This window comes from Epinephelus moara, chromosome 18, assembly GCF_006386435.1.
Source record: "Epinephelus moara isolate mb chromosome 18, YSFRI_EMoa_1.0, whole genome shotgun sequence".
Lineage (NCBI taxonomy): Eukaryota > Metazoa > Chordata > Actinopteri > Perciformes > Serranidae > Epinephelus > Epinephelus moara.
Genome location: NC_065523.1, coordinates 13,239,082 through 13,266,021, shown reverse-complemented (window position 1 = coordinate 13,266,021; position 26,940 = coordinate 13,239,082). Strand labels below are relative to the sequence as shown.

At 39.7% G+C, this 26,940-nt stretch overlaps 1 protein-coding gene across 9 annotated transcripts in view; it reads left to right on the top strand.

The window, feature by feature from the left end:
• The first annotated feature begins 438 nt into the window (after window positions 1–438).
• med25 (mediator complex subunit 25) overlaps window positions 439–26,940 on the top strand; it is a 30,452-nt gene continuing 3,950 nt past the window's right edge. The window contains exons 1-18 of one of the 9 annotated variants that reach the window (XM_050069615.1): window positions 440–579; window positions 754–807; window positions 1,403–1,538; window positions 1,636–1,681; window positions 1,804–1,928; window positions 2,068–2,166; window positions 2,546–2,666; window positions 5,857–6,013; window positions 8,230–8,354; window positions 8,503–8,578; window positions 8,927–9,189; window positions 12,162–12,263; window positions 17,454–17,539; window positions 17,635–17,692; window positions 17,790–17,897; window positions 18,507–18,683; window positions 25,104–25,214; window positions 25,427–25,498. In XM_050069615.1, coding sequence (XP_049925572.1) covers window positions 1,414–1,538; window positions 1,636–1,681; window positions 1,804–1,928; window positions 2,068–2,166; window positions 2,546–2,666; window positions 5,857–6,013; window positions 8,230–8,354; window positions 8,503–8,578; window positions 8,927–9,189; window positions 12,162–12,263; window positions 17,454–17,539; window positions 17,635–17,692; window positions 17,790–17,897; window positions 18,507–18,683; window positions 25,104–25,214; window positions 25,427–25,498 — 1,851 coding nt within the window. In that variant the 5' untranslated portion in view covers window positions 440–579; window positions 754–807; window positions 1,403–1,413. The other 8 variants (XM_050069616.1, XM_050069614.1, XM_050069617.1 and 5 more) reach the window with 8 other exon arrangements.

Below are 26,940 nucleotides of genomic sequence, written 5' to 3'. Positions count from 1 at the left end.
TGTCCCTCCCCTAAGCCAAAATAAAAAACATATGTCCTTCCTCAGTGCTTAAAAAATATTTGACATGTCTCCCCTTTTTTGCACCACCCCTCCCCCCTCATAAGTAACGAACAGTACCTAAGTAAAGATAAACAGAGACATTGAATAGTAAGAATAAATAAAAGAAGAGGTACCCAGCTTACAACTAAAAATAGAAGTAAAAATATGAAATACACAAGCTGCTGTACAAATTGACTTACCTGACTTGCTCATTACAAACATGAGCTCGTGAAGAAGACTAGTTCTCAATGGGATAACGCTACTAATCGACGTTAAAAGATTTAAGCTTCATTCAATGTTTTGAACTGTGGGTGGCAGCACCCCGCCACACAGCGTCTTGTATGCACAAAAATAAAAGACGAAGAAGATTTTCGCTACGTCACATTTTCTGGGCGGGCCGTTTGGTCACTTCCGTCAAAATACAACAAATGAAGTAATGCTAGCATGCTGTGCGATGAGAAATAAAGCAACCAGATTTTAAGTTTTATTTGTGTCTAGCTAAGAAATACCGCGATTCGACTGGCAGCTGTACACCACCAGGTCAGTCCACATCACTTTCGGGCCAGATAGCGGGTTAGTTGAGGCTATTTTAGCTCAAAATGCTGACTGACGTTTAACTGCCAAACGTTAGCTTACATTGAATTAAATGCTCTGTGCTGTTCGGGTTGTTTTGGCCGAGCAGACTGCTTTTACTTTCGTTTTCTGACTCAGCAGGGCGCTGAGATGGGCTCGTAGCATTAGCCAGGGAGGAGTCGTTTTAGCAGAAACGTAAGTTAGGCTGGGTAATATTATCTTGTTAGCCAGTGCTCAGTAACTTAAGCTGCCTGACTCCTCTCTGTCTCTCCTGGGTTCAGCAGAACTTAAAGCAACAAACATGTTATTTTAATACATCTACAGCTTTTAAAGGGGTTCATTTTCGCTGTTTTCCCTCAGTGTAATGTGTGGATGAAGACTGCATCTATCAGAGGTGATCTAGTTGTTAAGATTAATCTTTATTGACATGAGTGATGCTTTGTATAGAGGAAAGTTAAAAAAAAAAAACAACCTCTGAAGGGGACAAAAGCAGTTGTTTCTTTCTCTGTGTTACAGATGAATGATCCCTAGTTATTTAATTGCAGATTTTCAATGCAGTCAGTAGTAACGGATATTGGGAAGCTTGGATGCTTGTAAAGCAGTGCATCTCTCTTGTTTGTTGTTATTTTGCACTTGAGTTAAATTCAGGAAATAAATGTTGTCCCAATTCTTCCAGTTGAAATGCAGATAAAGTTCCTGCAGTGGAAATGCCCATATGATTAATTTTCGTCGCTCATTGCTCAAAAATGTAAAATCTGTCCCCTCTTTTTGTCCAAATATATGGTGGCAGGTTCGGCACTCATGGAGCCGTCCACTAAGCCTGGGAACAACCAGGTGGCTGATGTGGTGTTTGTCATCGAAGGGACGGCAAATCTTGGACCTTACTTTGAATCTTTAAGAAAGAATTATATACTGCCAGCTATAGAGTAAGAGTATTAAAACACTGCCTGTTATTATTCCTTTATTATTCATGCTGCCATGTCTAAATGCATCTGTTTTATTTTTTTATTTCATTAAAAATAGATATTTCAATGGAGGGCCTCCAGCAGAAACAGATTTTGGTGGAGATGTGAGTGTTTACCCTAAGTTTTTTATTTATTTTTTTTGTCAATGATTTCAGATGATTGCACAGAGAAGCATTTTTTTGATGTTGTGAATGTAAATATTCCTTTGTTTCTATTGTCCTTCTAGTATGGAGGGACACAGTACGGTCTTGTGGTGTTCAACACAGTGGACTGTGCTCCCGAGTCATACGTCCAGTGTCACGCCCCAACCAGCTCTGCCTTTGAGTTTGTCTCGTGGATCGACAGCATCCAGTAACTTGAAAAACAGTCTACTTGATTATTACGACGTTGACATTCTTGTGGTTTCATACTACTTTATTTCATCGCAACAGAGACAAATGTAACTTTACGATTTTGCAAATATTAAATATGACCCCGTTTCTCTGCACAGGTTCATGGGAGGTGGAGCGGAAAGCTGTAGTCTAATTGCAGAGGGACTCTCTGTGGCCTTGCAGCTCTTTGATGACTTTAAGAAGATGAGGGAGCAAATGTAAGGCAGTCTTTTTGTTTCACACTGCTCTCTAAATCCTTGGAACAGTTTGTACATTTTTAAAGTACAGTTACTGCCCACCAGTGGAGGGCTTACAGTTATCCCTCCATTACTACAATATAATGCTTCTTGTAATGTTTTAACACTCAGCCTATTGCACCAAGTTTGTCCTGTTTGGTCAATATAGAGTAATAAAATCTGTATAGAGATAATTTTCATTTTAAAATGCAGCCTTAAAATGAAAATGAGACGGCCTTAATAAACTCTGACTGTCTTAAAGTCTGTGCGGAAATCCTTCAAATTTTTACATCAAATTCAAGTCTTAAAAAATCCCAGTAAGTTGAAAATCCTTGCCTTTTGCTTTCTCTCTTTCTGCCAGAGGTCAAACCCACAAGGTGTGTGTGCTGCTGTGTAACTCTCCTCCATACCTGCTCCCTGCCGTGGAGAGTGTCAGCTACACCGGCTGCACGGCAGACAACTTGGTCAAAATCATCAGAGACGTGAGTCATCACTTGCATTTTGTCTTCAGCAAATACAGCTGGGGATGACAAACCTAATTGTGTCATTCAGTCACTCTTGAGAACTGGGACAAAATCTTATTTTGAGAAAAAAAAATGTATTCTTCAAATATGCTGGGAAAATGTATTTTAAAAGATCAGTCTTGACTGTTAAACCTTGTAATGGGTCAACCTCTCAGTGATTGAGGTTTTTTTTTATGCCTCCACACCAGCGATAGCCATGGCTTGAGGCTTTATTTTTTTGGAATGTCCGTTCGTCCATCCGTCCCATCCTTGTGAACCCGATATCTCGAGAACACCTTTAGGGAATTTATTCAAAGTTGGCTCAGTTATCCACTTGAACCCAACAATGAACGGATTAGTTTTTGGTGGTCATAGGTCAAAAGCCAAGGTCATGATATCATGAGAATGCCTTGAGGAAATTTTTTCAAATTTGGTTCAAACGTTCACTTGGACTCAGTATGAACTGATTAGATTTTGGTGGTCAAGGTTCAAAGGTTCAAAGGTCAAGCTGGCCATGACCTTGCATCCATCTCATTGTGGTGAATGCGATGATTCAAAAATAGAGAGAAAAGAGAGAATTTCTTAAAATTTAAGCACAGCTACTTGGACTCAACGATGAATAGATTAGACTTTGGTGGTCAAAGGTCATGGTCACTGTGACCTTGCATCCATCTCATTCTTTTTTTTGATACTTTTTCTTTATTGCATTTTTGAAAACGTAACATAGATCTCCCAAAAGAGGAGACAAATAAACACAAACATTACAAAAAGAACACGTTGGATTGCCATGTCTTTACAGTTTGTTTCTATATTATCAGTGTGGTAGTCCTTATCCCGTCGTTGGTGAGTAGATAGTCCATTTCTCTCATTTTTCTCAGCATTGATCTTCTTGAGTCCTTATCTTATGAGTCAACTGTTCCATAACATATATTTCGTTCATAATTTTCAACCAGTCGTCTTGTGTTGGTGGATCTGGCTTATACCACTTTCTCACGATTGCTTTTTTACAAGCTGCTAACAAGATTTTCAGTAAATATTTGTCCTCTTTTAACACAACATGCATCCATCTCATTCTTGTGGATGCAATATCTCAAAAACAGCTTCAGGATGTTTTTTCAAATTTGGCAAAAATATTCACTTAGTCTCAAGGATGAACTGATTACATTTCGGTGGTCAAAAGTTCAAGGTCAATGTGACCATACGTCTAAAGAAAAAACCACATAAATTGTGGCTACGTACCGCACACAATTTAATAGAGAAACGCGTTTTGCTTACAGCTTCATCAGGCTCATACTGAGCACAGGAAGGCGGTGGTTTAAATAGGAAACAGCACTCTAAGCATTTACATATATAATTGAGCAACAAAAATATATATCATATATACACTGTTTCAATGGCAGAAATACCAATACACCATATAAAATATGGAAAAACTTTACAAAGTCACATACATTCAAATAGTAATGCAAAGTTAAGTCAACATCACTACTGCAAGAGAGACAATGACAGCACATCATGTCAGAGGTAAGGTGATCTCAGCTTTTTAAGAACAGCATGAAAAAAGATCATTTCTGAATATTAAGAATAACATCATTACAGTCACAAGATAATATCAGACTTACAAGAACAGCAATATCTCAACTATAACAATGATTATCATCACTTTAAGCCTCAAGAACAACAAAATCACATCTGCACATAACTCTAAAGGAATGAACTTACATCCAGTGTTTCATTAAGTCCATGAGGTTCCATACTGTTGAGAGTGAAAATCCAAAAGGACTCTCTCTGTAATAGTTTTTTAGTAATATTCAATAATTACCATTCGTCTGTCTCGTTTTTGTGAACACAATATCTCTAGAACACCTCAAGGGAATATATATATATTGACACAAATGTCCACTTGGACTGGAGAATAAACTTATTAGAATTTTGTGGGGTCAAAGGTCAAGGTCAGTGTGACCTCACAAAATATGTTTTTGGCTATAACTCAAGAATTCATATGCTTATTATGACAAAACTTCACACGAATGTCTAATAGGATAAGACAATGGAGTGATGACATTTTATATCCAAAAGGTCAAAGGTCAGCTTCACTGTGACATCGTAATATTCTGCATAAAACACTTTCTGGCCATTATTCAACGTCATATCTCAGGAACAGAAGGGGAAACATTCGGGTCAATCTTCTGTTTTGTCGGGGGGCAATGGGTGTGAAGCATCCATGTTTTCACCGACATGCATGTAAATTGTAAGAGAAACTTGACTGGTGTGCATACAACCGTAGGGCGGTAATTCTAGTACTTCTAGTTTTTGAAAAGCATACATAATGGATGTCAGGGGTCAAGTCTGATGGAGATGAAGTCTTCTGGAGTTAAAAAAAGTTTTATATTTTTTAATTTCACTGCAGTCATAGTGAGTAGCCATTTTATTTTTCAAAGTTGCCAAGAGTTCACTTAATGTTAATCAAAATATTAATTTTTATACCATAATTCTCATTTGGTTTTGATTTTAAAGGGCTGTGATTTTGACATGTTATCGTTGAAACACACCTGATAGCAATATTATTACACAGAAAGCTCACAGGTACTTGAGCAGCATCCCCGCCTTTTTGGAAACCAGGAAGTAATGTCCTTAGGATGTAGCTAACCCCTTGTATGTCAAATTAAATTATGTTTTTGTAGAAATCTAAAGGAGTTGACAAAAATCTTGGACACAACTTTAAAGGGCCCAAATTTTTACAAAAAGAAAATAAAACAAAACAAATATAGAAGTACATTTTACACAGATTTTATCAGTGCATACTGTTAGTTTTAGATTTTGAAGTCTTTTATTACATTTTTCAATTGTTTGGAATTGTGAATTCTTGTCTAGGATAAGGATGTTTTCTGGCACAGGGCAAGTTTGGAAGTTAAAATATAAAAGCAGATCGAAATATTTTATAAATCATTTATTTCATTATTTCAAAAATACTTAAAAAAAGAATGTTTCACCTCAGAAATCATATCAATGTTGATAAGTTATAATTTTATTTTTATTTTTTGCTAGGATATGATTTTTCCCAATTGTCAAGAGTGGGTGGATTATATTTGTATTTTATTTACTTTTTTTTGATGGTTAAAATGCAAAATGTATTTCATTAAAGGTATTTAATTTTCATATTTCTTAGAGAGGAATTCACTTCTCTGTGGTGGCCCCACGGAAACTTCCTGCCCTAAGGGCTTTGTTTGAGCGAGCATCTCCAGTAGGAGGTGCGGTTGAACCCCATCCAGACTACAGTCAGGACCCCTTCCACATGGTCCTGGTCAGAGGCATCTCGCTTCCTGGTGAGAAACATCATTTAAATCCTTGTTTGTGTGGGGGCCACTGCGCTCAGACCTGCGCTGTCCAGATCATTTAAATGTCTTCTGAAAAAAAATAGAATTGCATCAGACTGTATGGGGGTATAGTTGAAGTATTTTTTATTGGCCTTCCAGCTGTAATCAGTATCTTTGAATAAGCAATTTTGTTTGTGGTTTACAGATAAAGCAGTTAATTCCTTCATTACAGCATTAAGGATAATTACTATCATGTAACCCTACAGGTGGCAGTGGATAGCTGCTTCACAACCCAGAACTTATGCACTTAAATAACTGTCACTCACATAGGCATTGTTCCAGCTTTACTAATCTTTAGGGAATGCCCCTGTTGTAGTTGTTTTTACTGTATGCTACCCAGCAAGCACTCAGCATCAGACAAAGTCAGCAACTAGCTGGTGCAGAAAGTCAAATATCTGGCAGATAAAGAGACTTTTCAGTTTGATTTTCCAGTTTTTTCAGCAGTGAAGGCGATGTGATTGCTGATTATTAAGTCTTAATGTGTAAAACGCAACAGATCATTGAATGTACACCCTGACAACTGTCATTTACATTTTCAAATGTTTCTTTGAAAAGATGTGATATAACTGTTGTTACATTGAAAAGTACAACACTATGGCCCTATAGTCAAATTTAAATTATTTATTTGAAATGTAAAAACAGACTTATTTCACCAGTGTATTGGGAACAAACTGTGTAACACAAAAACAAAAAGCAGAGCCACTAGATGGCAGAAGGTTACTTTACAACAACAGTTTTCTCACCCGCAAAAAGTCCCCAGATTCTAGTAGATTTGTTTTTTTTACGGTTGTTTATGATGCGATTATGTCCTGCCATATTGGTTGTGTTACCATAGGTGGTGTTTGGTACCCACGTGTAGCTTAGCCTGTAAATTATAGTTTTTCTGTCAGTGCAACAGGAGGATTTTCCAGTTCTGTTGTTTCTCTGTTATCTCTGACTCCGGCAGTGACCATGGTGTCTGGAAAAGTGCAGCTGCAGGTTACCAGAATCGCCGATCCTGCTTCTGATTTTAGTAATCAAAATCGAAAGCTTATTTTGATCAATTTTAGATTTAGAATTGAAATTGCCACACTCCTAGCACTTTGTGAATGCTGTGTGTCTGTCAGCTGGTTGTGGAACTCGTCTGCCCACAAGTGACCAAAGCAGTCAACCAGTGCAGCTTAAATAATGGAAGTTACTGACTTTATTCCTTTGACTTCCTTTGCCCAACCATAAGTGACAGGCATCCAAGAGACACAGCTCCGAAAAAATGCAAATATAGTGAGGTGAAATGGCATCAAGCGTGAATCTGGGGGCAGCTTTTCCTTTTACCTTTGCTGATGAGCGTCTTTACGTACAGGAACTGACAGTCCTGCATAGTCTACCTTAAGATTGTTTGGTGCAGCCAGTTCTCATCCCAGATAGCTACAATACATGGAATTCAAAAATGTATTGTGAAGCATTTTGTAACTTTTGTTTTGAAAGTACTCTTTCAATAAATCTTACCTTCAGAGACAAGCAAACACGTTCTGAAAGAGGAAGAGGAGTTTTGGAGTGCCTGTGCAGTATAACATTGTTCATAATTACCTATATGTTATCTGCAGCAGCATGCAGAATATTGTAGTTTATAGTTTCTGCAACTGCATTCTTGTAAGCTTCTTCTCTCCAGACACACTGTTGATAGGATGCTACACCACTTTTTATTTTTTGCATTCCTCAGGGCTGCGACTGACAAGAGTAAAGCTGGCGTTAGTGTTGTTTGTTCTCCTTCCATGCATCTTTTTTGTCTGTGCTTTTCAGTGTGGTGCTAAATTGCCCTTTTAGTCTTCGTTTTCTCTCGGAGGTCCTTCCTCTACCAGCAGCAGACTTTCCTCCAAGCTCCAGTCTGATTTTGATGAAATTTCATTTTGGCCTGTTTTCTATAATTACATCCTGACTAATACTGTTGCTAATTTCACATGTATGAACTGCTGAAGGAGATTTTCAAAAGTTCAAAATTCCACTGTAAGATGATGTGGTTAATCATGTGAAATCATTGTTTAGTTGCTGGTAGCATCAGCAGTTGTAAATAAAGACAGTGTGAGCTATTCCAAATGGTGACTCCTATACCTTTCTGTGAGTCAGTGTGAAGTTTACATCTCAAAACTGAGTACAAACTCTAAGCTCATCCCACTGTCTGTCTCCAGTTTCCTCAGGTGGAGGACCTGGGCCGCTCAAACCTGTCATCCCTCCTCAGCCGCTGCCTGTCAGTCAGCCTCTTGGTGGAGCTTCACAGCCCCCTCCACCCATTAACACAACCCACCCTTATCAGGTAATGGGCAAGGAGCCACACAGCGTAAGGCTGCCTGGAGACTAATTCCTGCTGCCTGCTTTTGGCTCCGTTTCAGACAGTGGTGTTTATGTTCCTTCCCTAAAACGTTTTACCCAGCATTGTCTTCCTTTAATCTGTTCGCTGACAGAATCCGGCCCCCATGACTGCTGCTCAGGTGGCTGCACAGATGGCCGTGGACGCAGCCAACAACCAGAAGAGTCGCTGTGAGTTACCAGTGGACTCTGTGGGCCTTTTGTGAACAATTTATGTTAGCCAAGCTTTTAGTTGTGGTGTCTCTGTCTGCATACTGTATTTGTTACTGTCTTGCTTACAGTAAAGATGATGTTGCTATCCTTTTTTCTTTTTCTTTTTTACATGTTTGGATTTTTAAAGATGCTCTCACCCAGAGTGACCTATAATTTCGGGATCTTTAGACTCATGAATGAATGAAAAGTGACCAAAAAATAGTAATGGACAGAATATATTTTTTAGCAGTGGACGTAATCTACATTGTATGTTTTTAAACATGGTATGTGTTCTGACTTTTGTCGTGTTCCCTCTGCCTCCTCCAGTCCCAGGAATGGTCAATCAAGGTCCTCCGTTCACCAGTCAGCCAACCATCCCATCAGTCGCTGGGGTGAAGATCAATCAGCCCAGCCTTACAACCGTCACCACAGCAACGCAGCCCATGATGCCACAACAACAAGTTGCTCCCAATCAGCAGCAGCCAGTCCCACCCCAAGGGCAGCCCGTGCCCAATCAGCAGCAGCAGGCACAACCTCAACAGCAACCCACCGTGAATCAGGCCACAGTGGCTTCAGCGCAGCCCAACATGGTAAGTGATGATAATCAAGATAAAACCAATAATACCCATATCATCTGTTGTTGTTTTTTATGGAAGTTTTTCACCATAGGAGCTTAATGACCTGTAATTTAAAGTTTAACCGTTGACACTTGAGATATTACATGATGATCAGTGAGCTTTATAGGTGCTGTTAGGTTGATTTTGTTACCTTTTGGACTGAGCCAGCATAGCTGTTTCCCCCTGCTCCTAGCCTTTGTGCTAAGCTAACAGGCTGTAGCTTCATGTTTAATGGAAACATATGTGAGTGGTGCCAGTCTTCTCATAACACTATTCTGATTGTTCCTTTAAAAATGCAATGAATTAATTTTTTAATATAATGTAAGTAATGTTCTGATTCAAAATATCCGACATGCATGCTATGCTGCCTTGTTTGTTAAACACAGTGAGAACACGAGAACCTTAGTGGTTCATATAAATTCAGGTTAGGCGAAGCCGCAGATTACAGGGCCATTAACATTCTGTAGTGGAAAACAAGCTGCTGGAGAAGTGTACCATCTCTTTTGCTGTAAATTCAAATTAGATCACATATAATGGACTTATTCAGCTTGTCTTGCTCTAAATATTTACCTGTAGGTCCATCAAGTAACACCATACTGAAATTTCAATAATTTATTTACTGAGCCCTACTATAGGTAACTGCACCATTTATCCCATCAACCAAACTTTAGTCAGGTTGAAAGGGATGTCCACCAACATTTTGAGATGAAATGTAATATTTCAAATAAATACTATCACTTAGGGCAGTAAAGGTTTGTGAATTTGTGCTGAATTGTCAAGGGTTCAGTGCATGCAGCTGCATGCAGGATACACAGTATGCAGACTGATGCACCTTATGCTGAACTTATGTTCACAAGTGCAAGTTCCGCCTGTAAACTTGAAGCTGTACGCATTTAGCCCACAAACAGATTGGCATGTGAGTCACATTATGGTGAGATCAAATGAAACGCAGGAGTCGGAAGAGCTGCCAACTGGTGTCTGATCAGCTACGACAGCAACAGCGATAGAGTCGTTTAGAGGACAAGGACGGTGTGTTGGTGTTGCTTCACCGTTGTAGGGTTATTGAATGGAAACACATCCGAAGTGCTAATGTACATTGGACGACATCTCCCAGATGTGTTGATCACCAGGTCAAGGAAAAAACAAACCAGAGCCCAACTCCCCCGCAGCATTGAGACGCATAAGCAGAATGGGATAAAACAATTATTGACACAAGCAGCATCTACACTGGCATGTAGCAACGGTGGAATTAATTGAAACACTCCACCTAATGCACAAGTTTTATTTTTTATTCTTTTTATTTTGTGTTTTCCAATTCCATAGCAGAATCCATGTAGGTTTTACCATACAAGGAATTTGCTTTGGTGTTTTGGTGCATAGAAAAGAAAATTAGAATAAAAATATGAAATTATACTATGTGCAGTATAAATGTTTAAAATGAAAGGGCTTGACAGGAGTGTGCTAAGATTCACAAGCTTAACTAATTGATTGATTAATCAATAAGAGATGCTTTTACAGGCTGTTGCCTTTTGGTAAAGTGATCACTGTTCTTGTTAAGAGCTTTTGTCTTATAAGGAAGGCCATGTGAGGACAGGCCCCAACCTGTCCCAGACCTTTAGTGAACTTTGTATCCTTTGATGAGAACCTAACAGCACATGCATCCAGTCATACACTACTGACATGAAGCGCAGAACTGCCATTAAGCTGTCAAATGTGACTAATGATTCTACCTGTTATTGTGCTATGGCTGTTGAACATAACTAATGACTGTATCCTATTGATGTACTTTTAACAAAACACAGCCCTCCCCACCATTGTGAAAAAGAATACAGTACAGTTGATTGATAGGCCACCGCATGAAAAAGGGAGATGCACTGTGCGCAGAAGTAGTAAGATCATTGATAGAGACAGTTGTCTATCTGGGCACAGCCCTTCAACCCAAGGGCAGGAGAAAAATATAAAAGCTAATGTAAAAGTTCAGTTATCGTGCTCTGCAGACCATTTGCTGAATTAAAAAAATGTTGATGGACAGAAGACCTTCTCAAGACTGTTATTCTACAACAAAAATTCCTAGCGTTGTTGGCAGGATCTGCTCTCATGGTCTCAAGTTCACTAAAGGTCTGGAACAGGTTGGGCCCTGTACTCATGTGGCCTTCCTTAAAAACAAAGGCTCCTAACACAAAGATTTTCTCCACATTAGACATGACGGTACAGTTTAATACAAAAGTGTTTGCAATGTTCCACATTTTTATAATGAAAATAGTTTACCAAAGTTGCCAGTGTGCAAAATGTTACCTCAGTCCGGCAAGATGATTTTGTCTGTCTTCGAAACTTGCGCTGTTTGTTCAAAATAAATGAAAAAACATATCCTTTTGCACTTTTTCAGTCTGTGTTGAACTTGCACTGAGCCCTGACTTCTGTGTACCGTTACACCCCAACTATCAATGTTTAAATCATATTGATATTTTCAAATGTAGTACCACTGCTCAAGTTAGATATCAGAGAGCCAAGACTTTAGTCTGTGATGCCGTGCTGCTGGTAGCCTAGAGCTGAGATTGCAGACTAACACACTGTCTGAAGTCTAATATCAAAATGAATTTTAAATGTAAGTACTACTATCAGATCAAAATCAGAAGATGTTCCCTTTTCCCTAGAAAATCAGTGTGGGTACAGTCAGTGTTTTTTCTGTTTTCTAATTCATTCATTAATTCATCTTTCTGGTAGTATAACATACTTGTTGGTATAGATTAAATTGTCTTAAATTTGCCATATCTAATATTTAATGTTCCAGTTTAATCAGCCTTACAGAATAAAATGCTTTATATTACTGACTCATCTATTGGACTATGTTTTTTACTTTGAATTGACAAGTTTATTTATTTTTATAAGAATATAAGAAATATTTATATATTACTTTACCCCCTTCTCTTCTGTTTTCTTGACAGCCTGGTGTGTCTGGAGCTCAAGGCGCTGCAAATCCAATTGGACAGCAGCAAGGTGTGGCCAATAAGATTGTAGCATGGACCGGTGTACTGGAATGGCAAGAGGTAATACCTAATAAAAAAAATCTGAGTTTGAATGGTTGAAAATAAAACTGTCAAGTAAAGCAATGTGTCCCTACAGTTTAATTAGGATCACTTACGGTATTGACAACTGAATGTTAAGAATTTTATTGGATTGTTGGAAAGTGGGCAGCGAGCGCCCGACAGTGTACTTTGATGGGGTAGTAGTATATAGAGAGAGGGAGAGAAAGACAGAGCCCATCATATGCTCAGTGTAATGTTAGTTGCTGAAGCAGTCCACTGTAACATGTCTTGTGCACAACTAGGAGCTGTCACAGATACACCTTTCCTCAAAGTGAATAAATTGGAGAGGGCTAGTAACCCCAATATTTTGGGCAACAAAGACACGCTGACATAATGTTACCAGGCTTTTGTTTGCTAACTTAATCTGAGCTTTGTGTGGCTGAAAGTTGATTGATGGGTGGATGTTATTGCTAGTACTGGTTAAAACTGGTCGTAAGCTCATGTCATATTTTGCTTTACAGGAAGAAAACAATTTAGTTTTTTATATAAGAACACAAATGCATTTTTACATTAAATTATTATTTCTTTTTTTGGCATATTTGTTAAATAAGTGCACAATATGGCTGAGTATATGATCTGAAAGGGTTAAATAGGCATATTTTATTTAATCTGGAAGTTGTAAAAACAAGTTGTGGTTTAATGGGAGCTTGTTGGTAGACAAGGGGTTTCACCTGGCTTCGTGACTGTGTCATCTCAGCCTGTGCTGCGAGTGCGTGATAATACTTTATATGGTAACCTGTGTGCACGTTTTGAAAATTAGAAGGTGGACAGAGTGGCATAGTATGAACTAGTATTATTTCTAAAACTTTTAAAGTTAGGCAAACTAGTATAAAGGCTTACAGAATGTACTGTTCATGTCTACCTATGATATTGTATCTTTGGTCTTACACCTATAGGCTATGTGCAAACTGATGGTCTGCCTCATTAACCTGTCTCAGCAGGACATCTAATGTTAATGATGCAAGATACTACATTAATATCAGAATACAGAACCCCCCCCCCCCCATCGGAGAAGATATTTGTTGTTGGACACAATTTTTTTTAATCTAAATGTCAGTGTATTTTAGGGCTATTTAGTTATACATAATTTCTAGCATACCATTGTGATGATGGTCAATTTGAGACTTTATTAGCAGTCAGGTAAAAATAATTTGAACATCTGCAGGAAAGTCTAACGTAAGTTGCGGTTGCAGCCGTGTCAGCAGTACAGGGAGCAAAACTCTAAGTGTATCTACGTAAATTTATGATCCCAAAAAAAATAAAATCATCTCTGTTTGAAGTTACAGTTAGGCGTGAGGTTTAATCTTGGGGTTGAAGTAAAGATAAGGGTAACAAACAACGTTTTGGTGACGGTTTTGCCAGCTTATCCAACAGGTGAGGAGATGACCCAATGCAAGCGGTTGAGAATGCGCATTAGGCACACTACGCTCTGTTGGATGTGGGACACAAGGAACCACCCCTGGATAAAACCCTGTGTTTTTAGAGAGCCCCAACTTCCCAGAGTCTCTGCTGGTTGCCTGGCAATGTCACTGTGACGACAGGACTTCAGGAACAAGATATAATGTTTTAATCAGTGAGCTATAGGGTGCTGCAGGGTGGATTTTGTTACTTTCGGACAGAGCCAGGCTAGCTGTTTACCCCTTATTACACTTTATGTGCTAAGCTAATCTTACCGGCTGCTGGCTCCAGCCTTATATTTACTTGACAGATTTGAGTGTGCTATTGATCCTCTCATCTAACTTTTAGCAAGAAGCGTAGTTCCCCAGATGTCAAACTATTGTTTTAGTTAACTTTGCCGGCCTGAGAGCTCAGCTGTAAACTGTGAGAGTTTGAGTTGGGAGCCACATTCTGCTCTCATCATCACTGTCTTGGACCTATCAGTTGTGTAAGTCTTAATAACCACCTGTCATTGATTGTTGTACAGTGTGATTAATTGCACATCATTTTACTGCCTACCACTATTGCTTCAGCTCAAGGTCAAATCGATTTAGTTTGCAGTTGCTATGCTGAGCCAGGAAAATGGATGTTAATGGCTTTTATGCGACACTCATGAGGCCTTCAAGTGTTTGTGTTTGTGGACGGACTCGGATCAATGGCCTCTATCGACAATAGTCTCATCCTCCCTCTTGTGTTTGTCAAAATTATCTAAGTCAGTTAAATGGACAGGAATAAGAGTGGGAAGCTCGGGAAACTCTAAATCTTTTCTGTGAGCATGCACAGCCACAAACAACCTGAGTGGACAGATTAGGAACATGAAATATTGCCCTTAATCTGTTATTTCCTCCTCCAGCTCATTCGTTAGGTTTTCAGCTCTGTAAGTGATTCTCCTATGGAGTAATCTGTAATGTTGAGGAGAATTACACCACAGACACTAAAACTCGTTTGAAGAAATGGTTGTTGATAAAAAAAAAAAACTCTCACAAGGGGATGCCAGCACACTTGGCTGGAGCTTGCTCCGAGTACAGTGTTATCAATATGGTTTGTTCTGCTTTGGCTGGATTTCAATCTGTTAATTCCTGAAAGCTTTTGTTGCCTAAAATGTGGGGTAACTTTTCAGAACATTATTTTTTTAATTTGCCACTAATTTAAGGTAAATGTGGTTTTGAAAAGGATTGTTTTGTTGCTCTTCACATCTCAGGCTTTCTTTCATTCCTGCCTTAGCGATCCCTGGAAATATATAACCCATTTGTCTGCAGAGAAAGCCCAGCACAATACATTTGTAATGGACAGTACAGGGACTACAGTGGGCCTGACTAATATGTGATTGATTGATCATTGATCCTGCATTGAGGCCCTGAAGATGAAGCATGCTGGCGGTTTTCTCTGTGGGATTGCAGCATTGATGCACTCGGAAAGCAGTTCGTTTTTTTTCTTTCATTCTTGACATTTTACTAAGGAACAGGTTATCTGCAGCTCTTTAAAAGTCCATCCATCCGTCTGTTTTTTAATTGCTTGTCCTGATTGGGGTCACGGTGGCAAAAGGGTGAGCAGGGCAGCTCACGTGTGCTTTTCTCAGCAATTTCCTCCCGCTGCTTCAAAGCCAGTTTGAAGGTGTAATACCCCCAGCATGTCCTGGGTCTTCCTTGGTGTCCACAGCAGTCGTTTGTTCCCACAGCACCACCAGAGAGAGACAGTTTGTAGACGTCCTTAGCTCACCACAGGAGTAATGGCTTTCAATGTATCACAGCAACAACCCATGCTCCACCATAACTGAGCAGTGGGCAATGCGTCTGCAGTTTAAGCTTTTGCCAGATTTAAAAAAAAAAAAAAAAAAAAGTGTAAAAGTAGATAATTCCCATGTCGATATAATTAGCTATGAAAGATAATAACTGACCACAATAACTCCTGAATCTGAGGGTGGACATTTGGAGTCTCCTTTCCAGCACGTTGGCGTAGACTTTCTCAGGGACAGTAAGAGTTGTGATTCTAAGACAGTTAGAACACATCATCCAGTCCCCTTTCAAAGTAAAAAATACGGAGGTGTGAATTATCTAAAAGTGTGTTAAAAGCACTAATTTGTTTTTTCACCTTGCAGTAATTTGTTTCCTCAAGCCACATGTCCACTCTAAACTTAAAGGGGCCCCGTACTGCCACCTTTAGATCAACAGAATAATGTCAAATAGGGTTGGGCTGAGGGACAGTGCCATGCCAGTCATCGACCACTGAGGCCGACATCGTGATTTAAGCCCCCCCACCACTCTGTTTAAACCAAGATGCAGGTTTCTAGTGGCATTAATGGCATTCATTGTATGCCTAAAAAGGTACAGTTCTGATTTATCGAACTGCCACATGGGCAGAGCGATAGCCCTTTAAGCAACCAAGTTTGTCGCCCCTATCTTGAAGATTTGGCAGTGCTGCTGATCAATATCTATATCAATATCGATGTGTATTTTTAAATTTACTGGTAACTTTAAATAAATATCACTAATTTTGGCAGATGGGTCAAAAAGTGACAAAGTAGCCTTCTGAGAAAGTTATACATACTGAGGCCTACAGAAACATTGCATGCAATAGTCCACCTTCCACAAACATTAAGAGCACCGCAGTGCTAAGTCCTCAGTCCTGTAACTTGTGCTACTATAATGCATAAAGTTGGCAGTTTGTCGGCTCGCATATTTGTCATAATCAAAGGTTTATGACAAAATCACTCGACAACACTGACTCCCGTGAGCACATGGTGAGAGAGGAGAGGGAGAGACGCTTCGCTGCTGCCGGAGAAGCCACTGAATCAGTTCCCTCTGAGCGGTAACTTGCTAAAAGAGTCTAAACAGTCCGTGGGTGTTCATAAAACAGTAAGAACACCCAGGCGGTATAATTTTGCTTTCAGTCATGCTTGTTGTTGCCGTAGGTAACAGTACGTCAATATCGCGAGTATCACAATATGAATTTTTCACATAACATTAAAAATTATACCGGTATTATTGTGAGCAAGATGATATGGCACACCCCTACAAGCAAACATATTTTTTCTTACCATCATAATTTTTTATAGTAAAAATGTATGAAGCAGGAATTGTCTGCTACTGTCTATAAACGGTATCGGCAGCAAAAGTGAAAGCCAGACCCAGCTTTGTCGCTTGCCGTTTCTCCTCACTATATTTCTGTTTTTCCGCGCTATGTCCGCAAGTTTTGTAGCTTCCCTTTTGGATGTGTGCTGCTTATGGTCTGGCACATGGTTGCTTCCTTTGTATAAAATTCCAACCTCACCCTAGTGCTGTGCCATGGAACATCTTGAACGCAGCAAAATAAGAATAAAATACAGGCAGAGAGCAGAGTCTCTGAGAAGAAATACAACACCACTCACTGCTAGTAGGATATATGTCTATACTTTTTTTTTAGGAAAATCCTGCACAGTATATCTTTCAGCATGATCAGGATATGTGTTTCATTTTCTGTACTCCTTGTACTTGCTCTGCTTATAGCGTTTTAAAACTTTGATTACCTTGTTGAATTGAAAGTATGGTGTTTCTGACAGCTTTGTTGTTCTTTTTTTTTTATTTCGGTTTGATTATTGGGTCAGTATTTTATCGATTACAGGTATTGTGGGATTTTAAGAAGTTTGCCATGTGCTCCTTGAGGTGTTCCTCAGACTCACTGTCTAATTTTGCTCTTCTCTTTGTGTATCCCCTCACCCTCTCCCTTTTCCCGCAGAAGCCTAAAGCCTCTTCTATGGATTCAACCACCAAACTGACACGTTCTCTGCCATGTCAAGTGCACGTTAACCAAGGGGAAAATCTGTGAGTAGCCAGTCAAACACTGTGTACTTTATCTGTAGTACAGATGGGGTTGTTTTGTGCACACAGTTTACTGCAGCTGTTGTGTCTCTAAACAGAAACACAGACCAGTGGCCTCAGAAACTCATCATGCAGCTGATTCCACAGCAGCTACTGGTGAGACCGCTCTTCAGCTTTTGTTTTAGTTTGTGAAAGTGTTGTTCGTTTATGAATGATGCATAACTAAGTTCTCTTTCGCCTTCTCTTTCTGCAGACAACCTTAGGTCACCTCTTCAGAAACTCTCGAATGGTTCAGTTTCTCTTCACCAACAAAGACATGGAGTCGTTGAAAGGCCTGTACCGCATTATGGCCAATGGCTTTGTGAGTTTTCAAGCACTCTATTTCCTGAGATTAAAATGTGTGTTCCCTCCATGTCCCCAAACTTATCCATCATTCAGTATGCCTAAATACATTTTCCATGAGTGGCAACTGAGTGCAGGTCCCACCTCCGTCCAGTAGTTGGACTGAACATGAGGCTGTGTTGCAGTGTTGTGGTGAAGACTCTAGAGGGGGTTCCAGGCCATACATTTAGTCAAGCCAGACAGTATGATGTTAAACATGCTTTGCCATCAGTTCAGACAAAAACCTTTAATTGTTTAGTTTTGTGTCAGTTCCAGAAGGCGAGAATAATGATGAGGGTTTTGTCAGTGTGTTGTATTGTTAATCAGGTAATACCATTGAGAAATAGCACAGGCATTAATAGTATTCAGTCCAGCTGAGCTCTGCCTCTTTGCCTGAATTTGATTTACAGCCCAGGGAAAGCACAGTATGAATTAAGTTAATAACCATTTGCATTCAATTTATAAAACTGATGTTTGGTTGGGCAAAGGAGCTGAGGAGTAGGTTATTTTCCCTAAGCCCGAGCCCATTCCATAACTACAGCAGGGTCTCATGTCAAGGTCTTAATCTGCCCTGTGACCCTCCCCGCAGGCCGGCTGCGTCCACTTCCCCCACACGACTTCGCCGTGTGAAGTGCGAGTGCTGATGCTTCTCTACTCCTCCAAGAAGAGAATATTCATGGGCCTCATCCCCAACGACCAGAGCGGCTTCGTCAACGGCATCCGGCAAGTCATCACCAACCACAAGCAGGTCCAGCAGCACAGAGCGGTGAGCAGTGATAGGAGGAGGGAGCGGGGCCGGTGGGGAGGAGAGGAAGGTTTCAGTGTGGAATGGGGATACCAAAAGGAGGTGATAATGAGCAGGCATTATAGAGGAGCACCGGGGAATTGAGGTGCATTGTTTACAGCATTAAGGTGCATTGTTATTGACATTTCATTTAGTGCACCCAGTATCTTCACAGCAGCCGCTAACGTCTCTCACTCTAGCAAAGGCTAATGGGGCTAGCATTAGCTAAATTCCTACTGCAGCATTAGCTGACTGTTGCACTCCCACCTCATTATCTCTTCTTAAGTGAGGGAAATATAGGTGCAATACATATGCGCTCTTTATGTTTGATTTGGTTGCAGCATCAACAAAATTGCCTCCTTAACATTGTGTGTTGTGTTAGGTTATTATTTACGGTAAATACACCGTGTTAACAAGTATTCAAGGCTTAATGGCTTTTAAGCTCGTCATTATACAGTACACAGTGTTTGTAGTGTTTATACAGTGTCCACTTTATTAGTGACACCTGTGCAATTAAATGGCAAGTGTGCAATTACAAACCTAAAACAAATGTTAAAGCTCAAATTTGTCATTGTTTCTAATTAGTATAATTATCACACCCATCTTTATGGTGGAATGTGGTGAAACACCAAATGCTGATCAAATACGCAGGTAGATTTGCTCCACTCATCAACCAAAAAACAATGCTCATTTATTGAGTGGCTCGTAAAATTTGAATATTCACTAGCCATCAGTGGGCAAAAAAGTTAATTTTGCACCCAGCCTGCAACTGTTATTGTTTTCATTATTGACTAATCTGCCCATTTTTTCCTTGATTGGATGTCAGAAAACAGTGAAACATGGCTTGTGTAATTTCCCAGAGCCCAAGGTGACGTCTTCATACTGTCCTTTTTTTATATGACCAATAGTCCAAAAATTTCAATGCTGTTAAGTTTATTATCGTGTTTGACAAAGACATTTAAAAAACACAAAACCAGCAAATGCTTTTTTGTTAAAAAATTAGCGGGGTCGCCTCAAGTACCATTTTGGGGCTTTGAAACTTCAGTGGCAGTCACCCGCAAATATCCAAGCTTGGATGAGATGGGACCGGGGGATAGTGGTAATCAATCATATTCATACCTGATAATCAACCACCTGAAAACCATAACTTCGAACACCTCGAGTTTGAGCGCTCGCTAAATGCAATGCAAGCGCTTCACTACAGTTGCCAGCGTCGGATAACCATCCACAATTTGTCTCACCTGTTCCGTTTCCTCGTCAGACAGTCAATTTAATTGCTTCAATGACTGCGCTGAAGACACTGGCCTTATTCGTGTCTGATGCTTGCCACCTCCTTTCAGTTTCTATCCACCAGTTTACAGGTGGAAAAAAAACACAAAGAAAGTATTCAAATACTTAACTTGGATGTTGAATACCATGGCAGTGATTATAGCTTTGAAGCATTTGGCTCGGCCCTAAAAATGAAGCTGTTGCAGCTCTGCTTTCCATGCTGTTGGTGGGTTTGTCATATTTAGAGCTGAAATGATTAGTTGATTAATCGAGAGAGATACAAATTTATCAGAAAAAAAAATTTGGTAGGCAATTAATTGTTGAGGTCATTGCCCCCAGAATACCTCAGATTTGCTGGTTACAGCTTCTTAAACATGAGATCTGGTAGTTTCTTTAGTCTTCTGTGATAGTGAACCAAATATCTTTGGTAATTTTAGGTTGTTTGTCTAAAAAAGAAAAACAGGTGATTTGAATATGTCGCCTTGGGCTCTGGAAAATTGTGATTGGCGTTTTTTTAGTTTTTTTTACAAATTTCATTAATTGGAAAAATAATCAGCAGATTAATCCATAATGAAAATAATTGTTAGTTGCAGCCCCTGTCCTATTTTACAGTACTCCTGCTGTGTAATGTGATCCCAGCTGTCACAAAATAAATTCATGTTACCTCGTGAGTTGGTGACATTTCACTGTGTACCAACAAGGTGAGAGAACTTCATTAAAGCAGAATATGTGAAAAGTTGTAGATTTGGCTTTAAACAAAGCACAGCACAGCTAGATATAAATGTTTTACTTGAGGCTACCCAGATATTAACATTACATGAGACTCGTGTAGGAGAAGTGATGGAGTAGCAGTGGTTTGTGCCAATCTTTAGGGACAGGATAAGGAAATGCAGAGACAAGGCCCCTCCCTCCAGCCTCTGTAGTAAAGGTAGAGCACTTCTTGTCTCCGAGTTCATTACAGGTTACAAATGCTGCTGCCATGTCCACATGACATGGAAATTTCACTTTCCCTCTCTGCTCATCTTCATCCCTGGAGACAGGGTGATTTAAAATGTGTCCTCTGGATTAGCTGTCTTTTCCATCACAGGGCTCCACTCCAGCTTATTGCATCCAGCGCAGAGGGATGTTGCATCGCTCTGAAACAATGCAGCATCCAGTCACAGAGAACCAGCGAGTCTCCATTTAAAAATGAAGCCTGTTGTCGGGTTTACATGAGTTAGATTACATTTCTCCTCGCAGTCTGCTCTCATCAGCGGTGATAACGCTTGTTTACTCACCCTGCTAATTTTATGTCTTCGCAAAAGCACGTCAGCCCTATATGTAAGTTGAAGCCGTGTGTGTGGGAGCATCGGGCCATTTAGAGAAGGCAGAAGACATGAAATTGTAATGAAGATTTTTTTTTTTTCCTGGCTCTTGTGTATCATCACATATTCAGTGCTGCATTGCTAATAGGGAAGCGCTACAGCAATCTTAACGTAATTAAAATTTCAATTTGGACCAGTAGTTAAGGTTTCTCTGAGCAGAGCCCTGGAGTGGCATTCTTCAGGAACCAGATTGCAGTTTGTTCTGTGTACAGCGAGACTAAATTGAATATTTCTCTCCAAAAAGCGATGTGGGCCCTAAATCGTGATCCGGGATTTTACAGGTTACTGGGTTAAAGACAGGAGATAAATCACAGACAGAAGAAGAGAGGAAGAGGCAGCCGTTTTGTTAGTTCCCTCATAAGACCTAAAGCTGTGTGTTGCACTGTTACTGTTGGTCAGAAAACACAACATGCATTAGTGCAATCCCAGGGTGATTTGTTCAGATTCAGCAAGATGGATAGGTGAGGGTGTTTTTCCATTGCATTTTTTTCTCTGTTGTTAATAATTTGTGCTTAGAGAAGGGCTGAAACGCACCACATTCCTCCTCGTCTCTCCCTCAGAGTAAAAACACATAAGTCACCACAGTACCTGCAGAGCACAGCTAACTCAGGGGCGCCGCTGACACTTTATTATGTTGCCTTTTTTAAAGTTTTCGAGTCTCATATTGTGATTTTTAAAGTGGAAATAGACATTTTTTTTGTTTTGCACAATTCACTGGCTATAAAATAGCGACACCTTCTGCACTTAGTTTGGCTACCTGTTCCCTGGAGTCCCTCCAGGATTTCTGGCTTTTTTGGGATTTTTGCAGTCTAAATATTCTGATTTCACCACAACTTTTGTAAAACATTGCAGTCCATGTACAATGTTTTTAGGCATTTTTTTCAATGAAATTGCAGGAGCAAGTGAAAATTGCAAAACAATTTTTTCATTTTATTTTTCACATAATTCATTAAATATCAAGGGCAACTTGTTCTAGTGAGAGTAAAACCTCACTGTTTTGAATTTGTGATCTATACAACACCAACGTTACCACTTAACTCACCTTGATTCTTTCAGCACTTGCAGTATATCTGGATGCAACAGTCTCTGTTGAGGTGATTTGTCTTGTCTGTTAAAGTGTTTCAACGCTGTAGAAAAGTGTTTGTCAATAGATGCCTTTCATTGTGTTCCCCCACAATGTTTCACGCGGTGCAAAACAAATTTACCTTCGCCTTCGTGCAGAACATCGGGGCATAGCCTTGCCTGGTCTTTAGCAGTACTTTTTGTTGGTGAATGTGAGACGTTTGTGTCGCACATGTCTGAATCTCCACAACCGGAGACAAGGTGAGTTTTGTAACATTGTGCCGGAGACTGCTTAGAAAAATTAAGAAACTCATAGGAAACTGCCATGATTGGTCAAATTTGTGGAAAGGTTAAAGAGAATTGCGCAGAATTCACTGGGATTGGTTAAATTTGTGTGAAGTGTTGCGATTGCGATGTCACAACATCCTGTAGGAGCTGGCCTGTAAGCCTCGTTTTCACTATGCAGGTCTGTCCACCAGTGGGTACAATCTCCCAGGAAAGTTAAGGCTTCATGTAAGGCACAAATGAAGTGTCAGCCATTGCGCAACTGAAACGGGAATTAAGTAGCGCTTCTGTTTTCTCCATTAGCTATTGGTAGCTATCACCAGTTACCAAAGTGTATCAATAAGTTCTTTGCAGTTACTATTACCAGTAGCAGAAATGGCGGATAGTGGAACGACCAAGTAATTGGAAAATGTGGCAGTTGCGAGGCTCTGAGGAAAATGGAAAGTGATCCAGTTGTCTTTGCAACAGCGGCGCCAACAGTAATACCACTTTAAGTACAGAACCAGGCAAATAAAATGTGAAATGGGCTCATTGAGTGTATCTTTAGAGTTCTCAGTGATATGTTTCTGAATAATCAGAACCTAGTTTGCAGGTGTGTTTGCAGAAAATTTTGGCAGGTAAAGCAGCAGCAACAGGTTGCTCCCTTTTTTTTACTCGACGTTTAACTCCGGATGGATATTGCATATGACTTTTCCCACTCCAGACTTTGCAATCAGCTTTAGTCATCAAGCGTTCAGTTTGTTTTTAACTGTGAAATCCAAAACAGCAAACACCTCACCAGGTGGTGCTTGAAGTAAAACCTCCACTGGTGTATCATCGTATCCATGTTTGTTTTTACTTCCCATCTGCACACTCGTGTGCAAAGTGAATATTGGGTTTCAGCCCAACACTTTCAAGGTTCTTAAGACAGTAAACACCCATTACACGCGGAAAATATGTTGACTGAAAATGCAGATTATGGATTGATTATGGCAATGCATAAATATCAAAATATTAGACTTAGACTTTTACATTTTTTTTAAATCTCTCTTAAAGGAATATGTCACCTGGAAAAATTACCATTTATATATTAATTACTCATTGAATTTGTGAAGAAAACTTTGTATTTCTCTCATGCCTCCATGTTGAATGCAGAATCCAAAAATGTGAACATTCTTCGTGTAATGAAATAATCAGGGTCCTCTTTAACAACAGTAAAACTATATCAAAATATCCATTTACAAACTCTCACACAACTCATACTGTTTAACCCAGGTCTCGTTTATCCAGTCGTTTGCTCAGTACTTCACAAACACGTGCATTTTGCTGAAACATTACCATTTAAAACACGGCAGTACAGTCTTGCATTCACGAGCAGCGTGTTTGGGCACATGCTTGTGTTTGAACTCTGCTCGAGCAGAGCTCCATCCTGGACCCCAGGAAGTGCGGCAGGCTTTGAAGCCAATTTTTGTAGGGGCCAAAAAGTGGAGTTACATTGGTCAGGTGATGCCATCGGGCCCAAAAAGTAGACTTACCCATAGACTTACATAGTCAAAGAGGCATCTTAAAAAAGTGGAAATTTTTTTGAGCACACATTTTGATATAGTTTTACAATGACTAGTTCGTATACATCAATTCATGGAGAATGTCTGGCTTTTCTTCCTTCACCATGGAGGCATGCAAGAAATCCAGAGTTTTCATCACGAATTTAAGGTAACAATAGTAGCTGATATTCAAACTGACCTATTGAAACATTAAGTGACGGGACAAAATCCACAGTCCTCATTTCGTGCAAAAATTCAAAGCAAATTTGGTACGAAGAAAACTTTAACCTTGGAAAATACTCATTTGATGTGTGTAATTCGGAGTCTTATACTGAAGTCTTATATTTTGCTTCAGCTGAATTCCAGAATATGTTTTCGCACAAATAGAGGACTGAGGATTTTGTCTCCCCATCACTCACATTGAAATTGCTTTAAGAAGGGATCTCTTTGGAGCCAATATGAGAAAGAGCATTTACAGTGAACAGTAAAGCTTTTAATGCACTTATGGGCTTGTGAGTATTTATGTATTTAAATCTTTTTTAACAGTCTCATTGCGATCAAAATTTTCAAACAGACATACAGTATTAACATGAATATACAAATTACATACACAGAACTTGATTATGGATGTGAACACTAACAGATCGCAGTGACATTGACGATCTTCCCTACTTTGACTGTTGTGGTGCAGTTGCCACAGTCCCCTGCAGTCCTCAACCTAATCAGGAAACACAATGTATTTGTTCTGCGCAACTTTAAGGTGTTAATGAGTATCGAGGTGAAGCAGAGGTGAGAGTGAGGAGCCTGCACACTGAGTCAATAAATAAAGGTGATAAGAGCATGACACTGTGGGAAAAATATATTTTCTGCTACTTCACTTTTTCTCTGTTTCCATGCAGCAGCTGGGCGGTGCCGGTCCCATGCAGCCAAGCCAGGTCGCCCCCAACCAGAACTTCCTCAACAGGCCCCCTGGCCCCATTCCCGTCTCCCACGGCAACGTCCAGCAGCAGGTAAGTGAAGCCACTCTGTGCTGGCATGTGTGCCTGTGGTTCCACACCAGTTTCCCCTTTCACACTGCCTGTTGTTGACACCTTTACTGCCCCGGGGCCCGCTGGTTTCTGCATGCCTTGCTGGTAACCCTTTCCTCCACTGTCCTCCTTTTTTTTCACACTTCCACACTCTCCCCCCCTTCCTCCTTCTCTCTGATCTGTCCTGTGTCCAGTCTGTGGTGGTGGGCATGCCCCCTGTTAGTCAGGTCTCTATGATGGAGGAGCAGCAGAGGCAGAACAACATGGTGAGACCTGCGGTAGCCTCTCAACACACAAGCAACATGTGTTCAGAGTGTCCTCAGGAATTTAATTGAAATTTTAGGGGCTGTAAAATATTATATCATCATTCAGTTCTAGGTTTTTATCTTTAATCCTATGTTCAAATGACACATTTTATTGAACTACACGGATAAGCACACAACCCATTTATCAGTACGATGCACATTTTCCAACACAGTGTCCTTTATCTGTCCTTGGGTTTATGTTGCTCATATATAGTGTCACAAATAACCATCACTGAGGAGTGAGCTGCCTTTTTTTCTTATTTTGGATGATATCAAACTCAATTCCAGTCTTTGTGGACATCCTGTTGTTTTATGTTGTTAGGAATCCAGTGTTATACAGGTACAAACAAACTGTCACACTCACCCCACTGCTCAGCATCAGGCTGGTGCACAGTTAATTTCCTTTCAGCATGTGTTGACTTTCCCAGCCCCTGATGAATGTTCCTCTTGTAGCATGCCACAGGGGAAAAACGCATATATCATTGATAACATGCATGCGTATGTTTGTATATTTTATTAAATAGGAAGTCTTTGCATTGTGCATGAGGTGACAAGCACAAAACCAACAGTAGATAGAACTGTCTTAACATGATGGTTTACATCCACCCCTGAATCACTGTCATCTTTCCTATTTTTCCTCCGACGCTGCATTCAGTGGTGTTTTGATAGTATTCAGATCCTTCAAATTATACATTACTACAAACTCTGAATAAAAATGGTACTTAAGTAAAAGTATGGAAGTACAACCAGGATCATATATTTAAGTGCTAAAAATAAAGCACTCAATGAAGAAACATTGTAATCAAATTAAGCGGAGACACTCCAGGTGAACTAGCTAAAATTTTTAACCAATATACAGTATATTACCATGAAACTTTCCCAGCTGATTACTAACATGAAGATGATTATTTTTGTTATTATTATGGTTTTCTGAAATCATTTTGTTTGGATATGCTACTGAGGCATTATCTAATGAAATATTCACTGATTTGCTTACATTTACAGAACATCAATTCCGAACCCTGCATGAAGCCAGGTTCAAAATTCTTGTTTCATTTTGTTGACACAAGGGTCAAAGATTTTTAGAGAACGAATTGCAGATAACTCTTTGTATCACTCCATAAATCTGAAAATATTGTCAACAGCCATGAAAAATCCATCTTCACCATGTTTTTAGGAATAAAATGTTCTATAAATCAGGTGATGGATACAGAAACAAAAAAACAAAGCTAAATATATAGTTAGGAATAAAACTGAAAAGTTTGGTGTATGTAAGAGCTACTGAAGTTCAGATTTTTGGCTCAGAGTATGAGGAAAAACTCATTTTGAGAAAATTGCCTTTAAAGGTATTGTAAAATTTTCTACATTTTAGACAAAAAATAAGACACTACAGGTGAATAGGG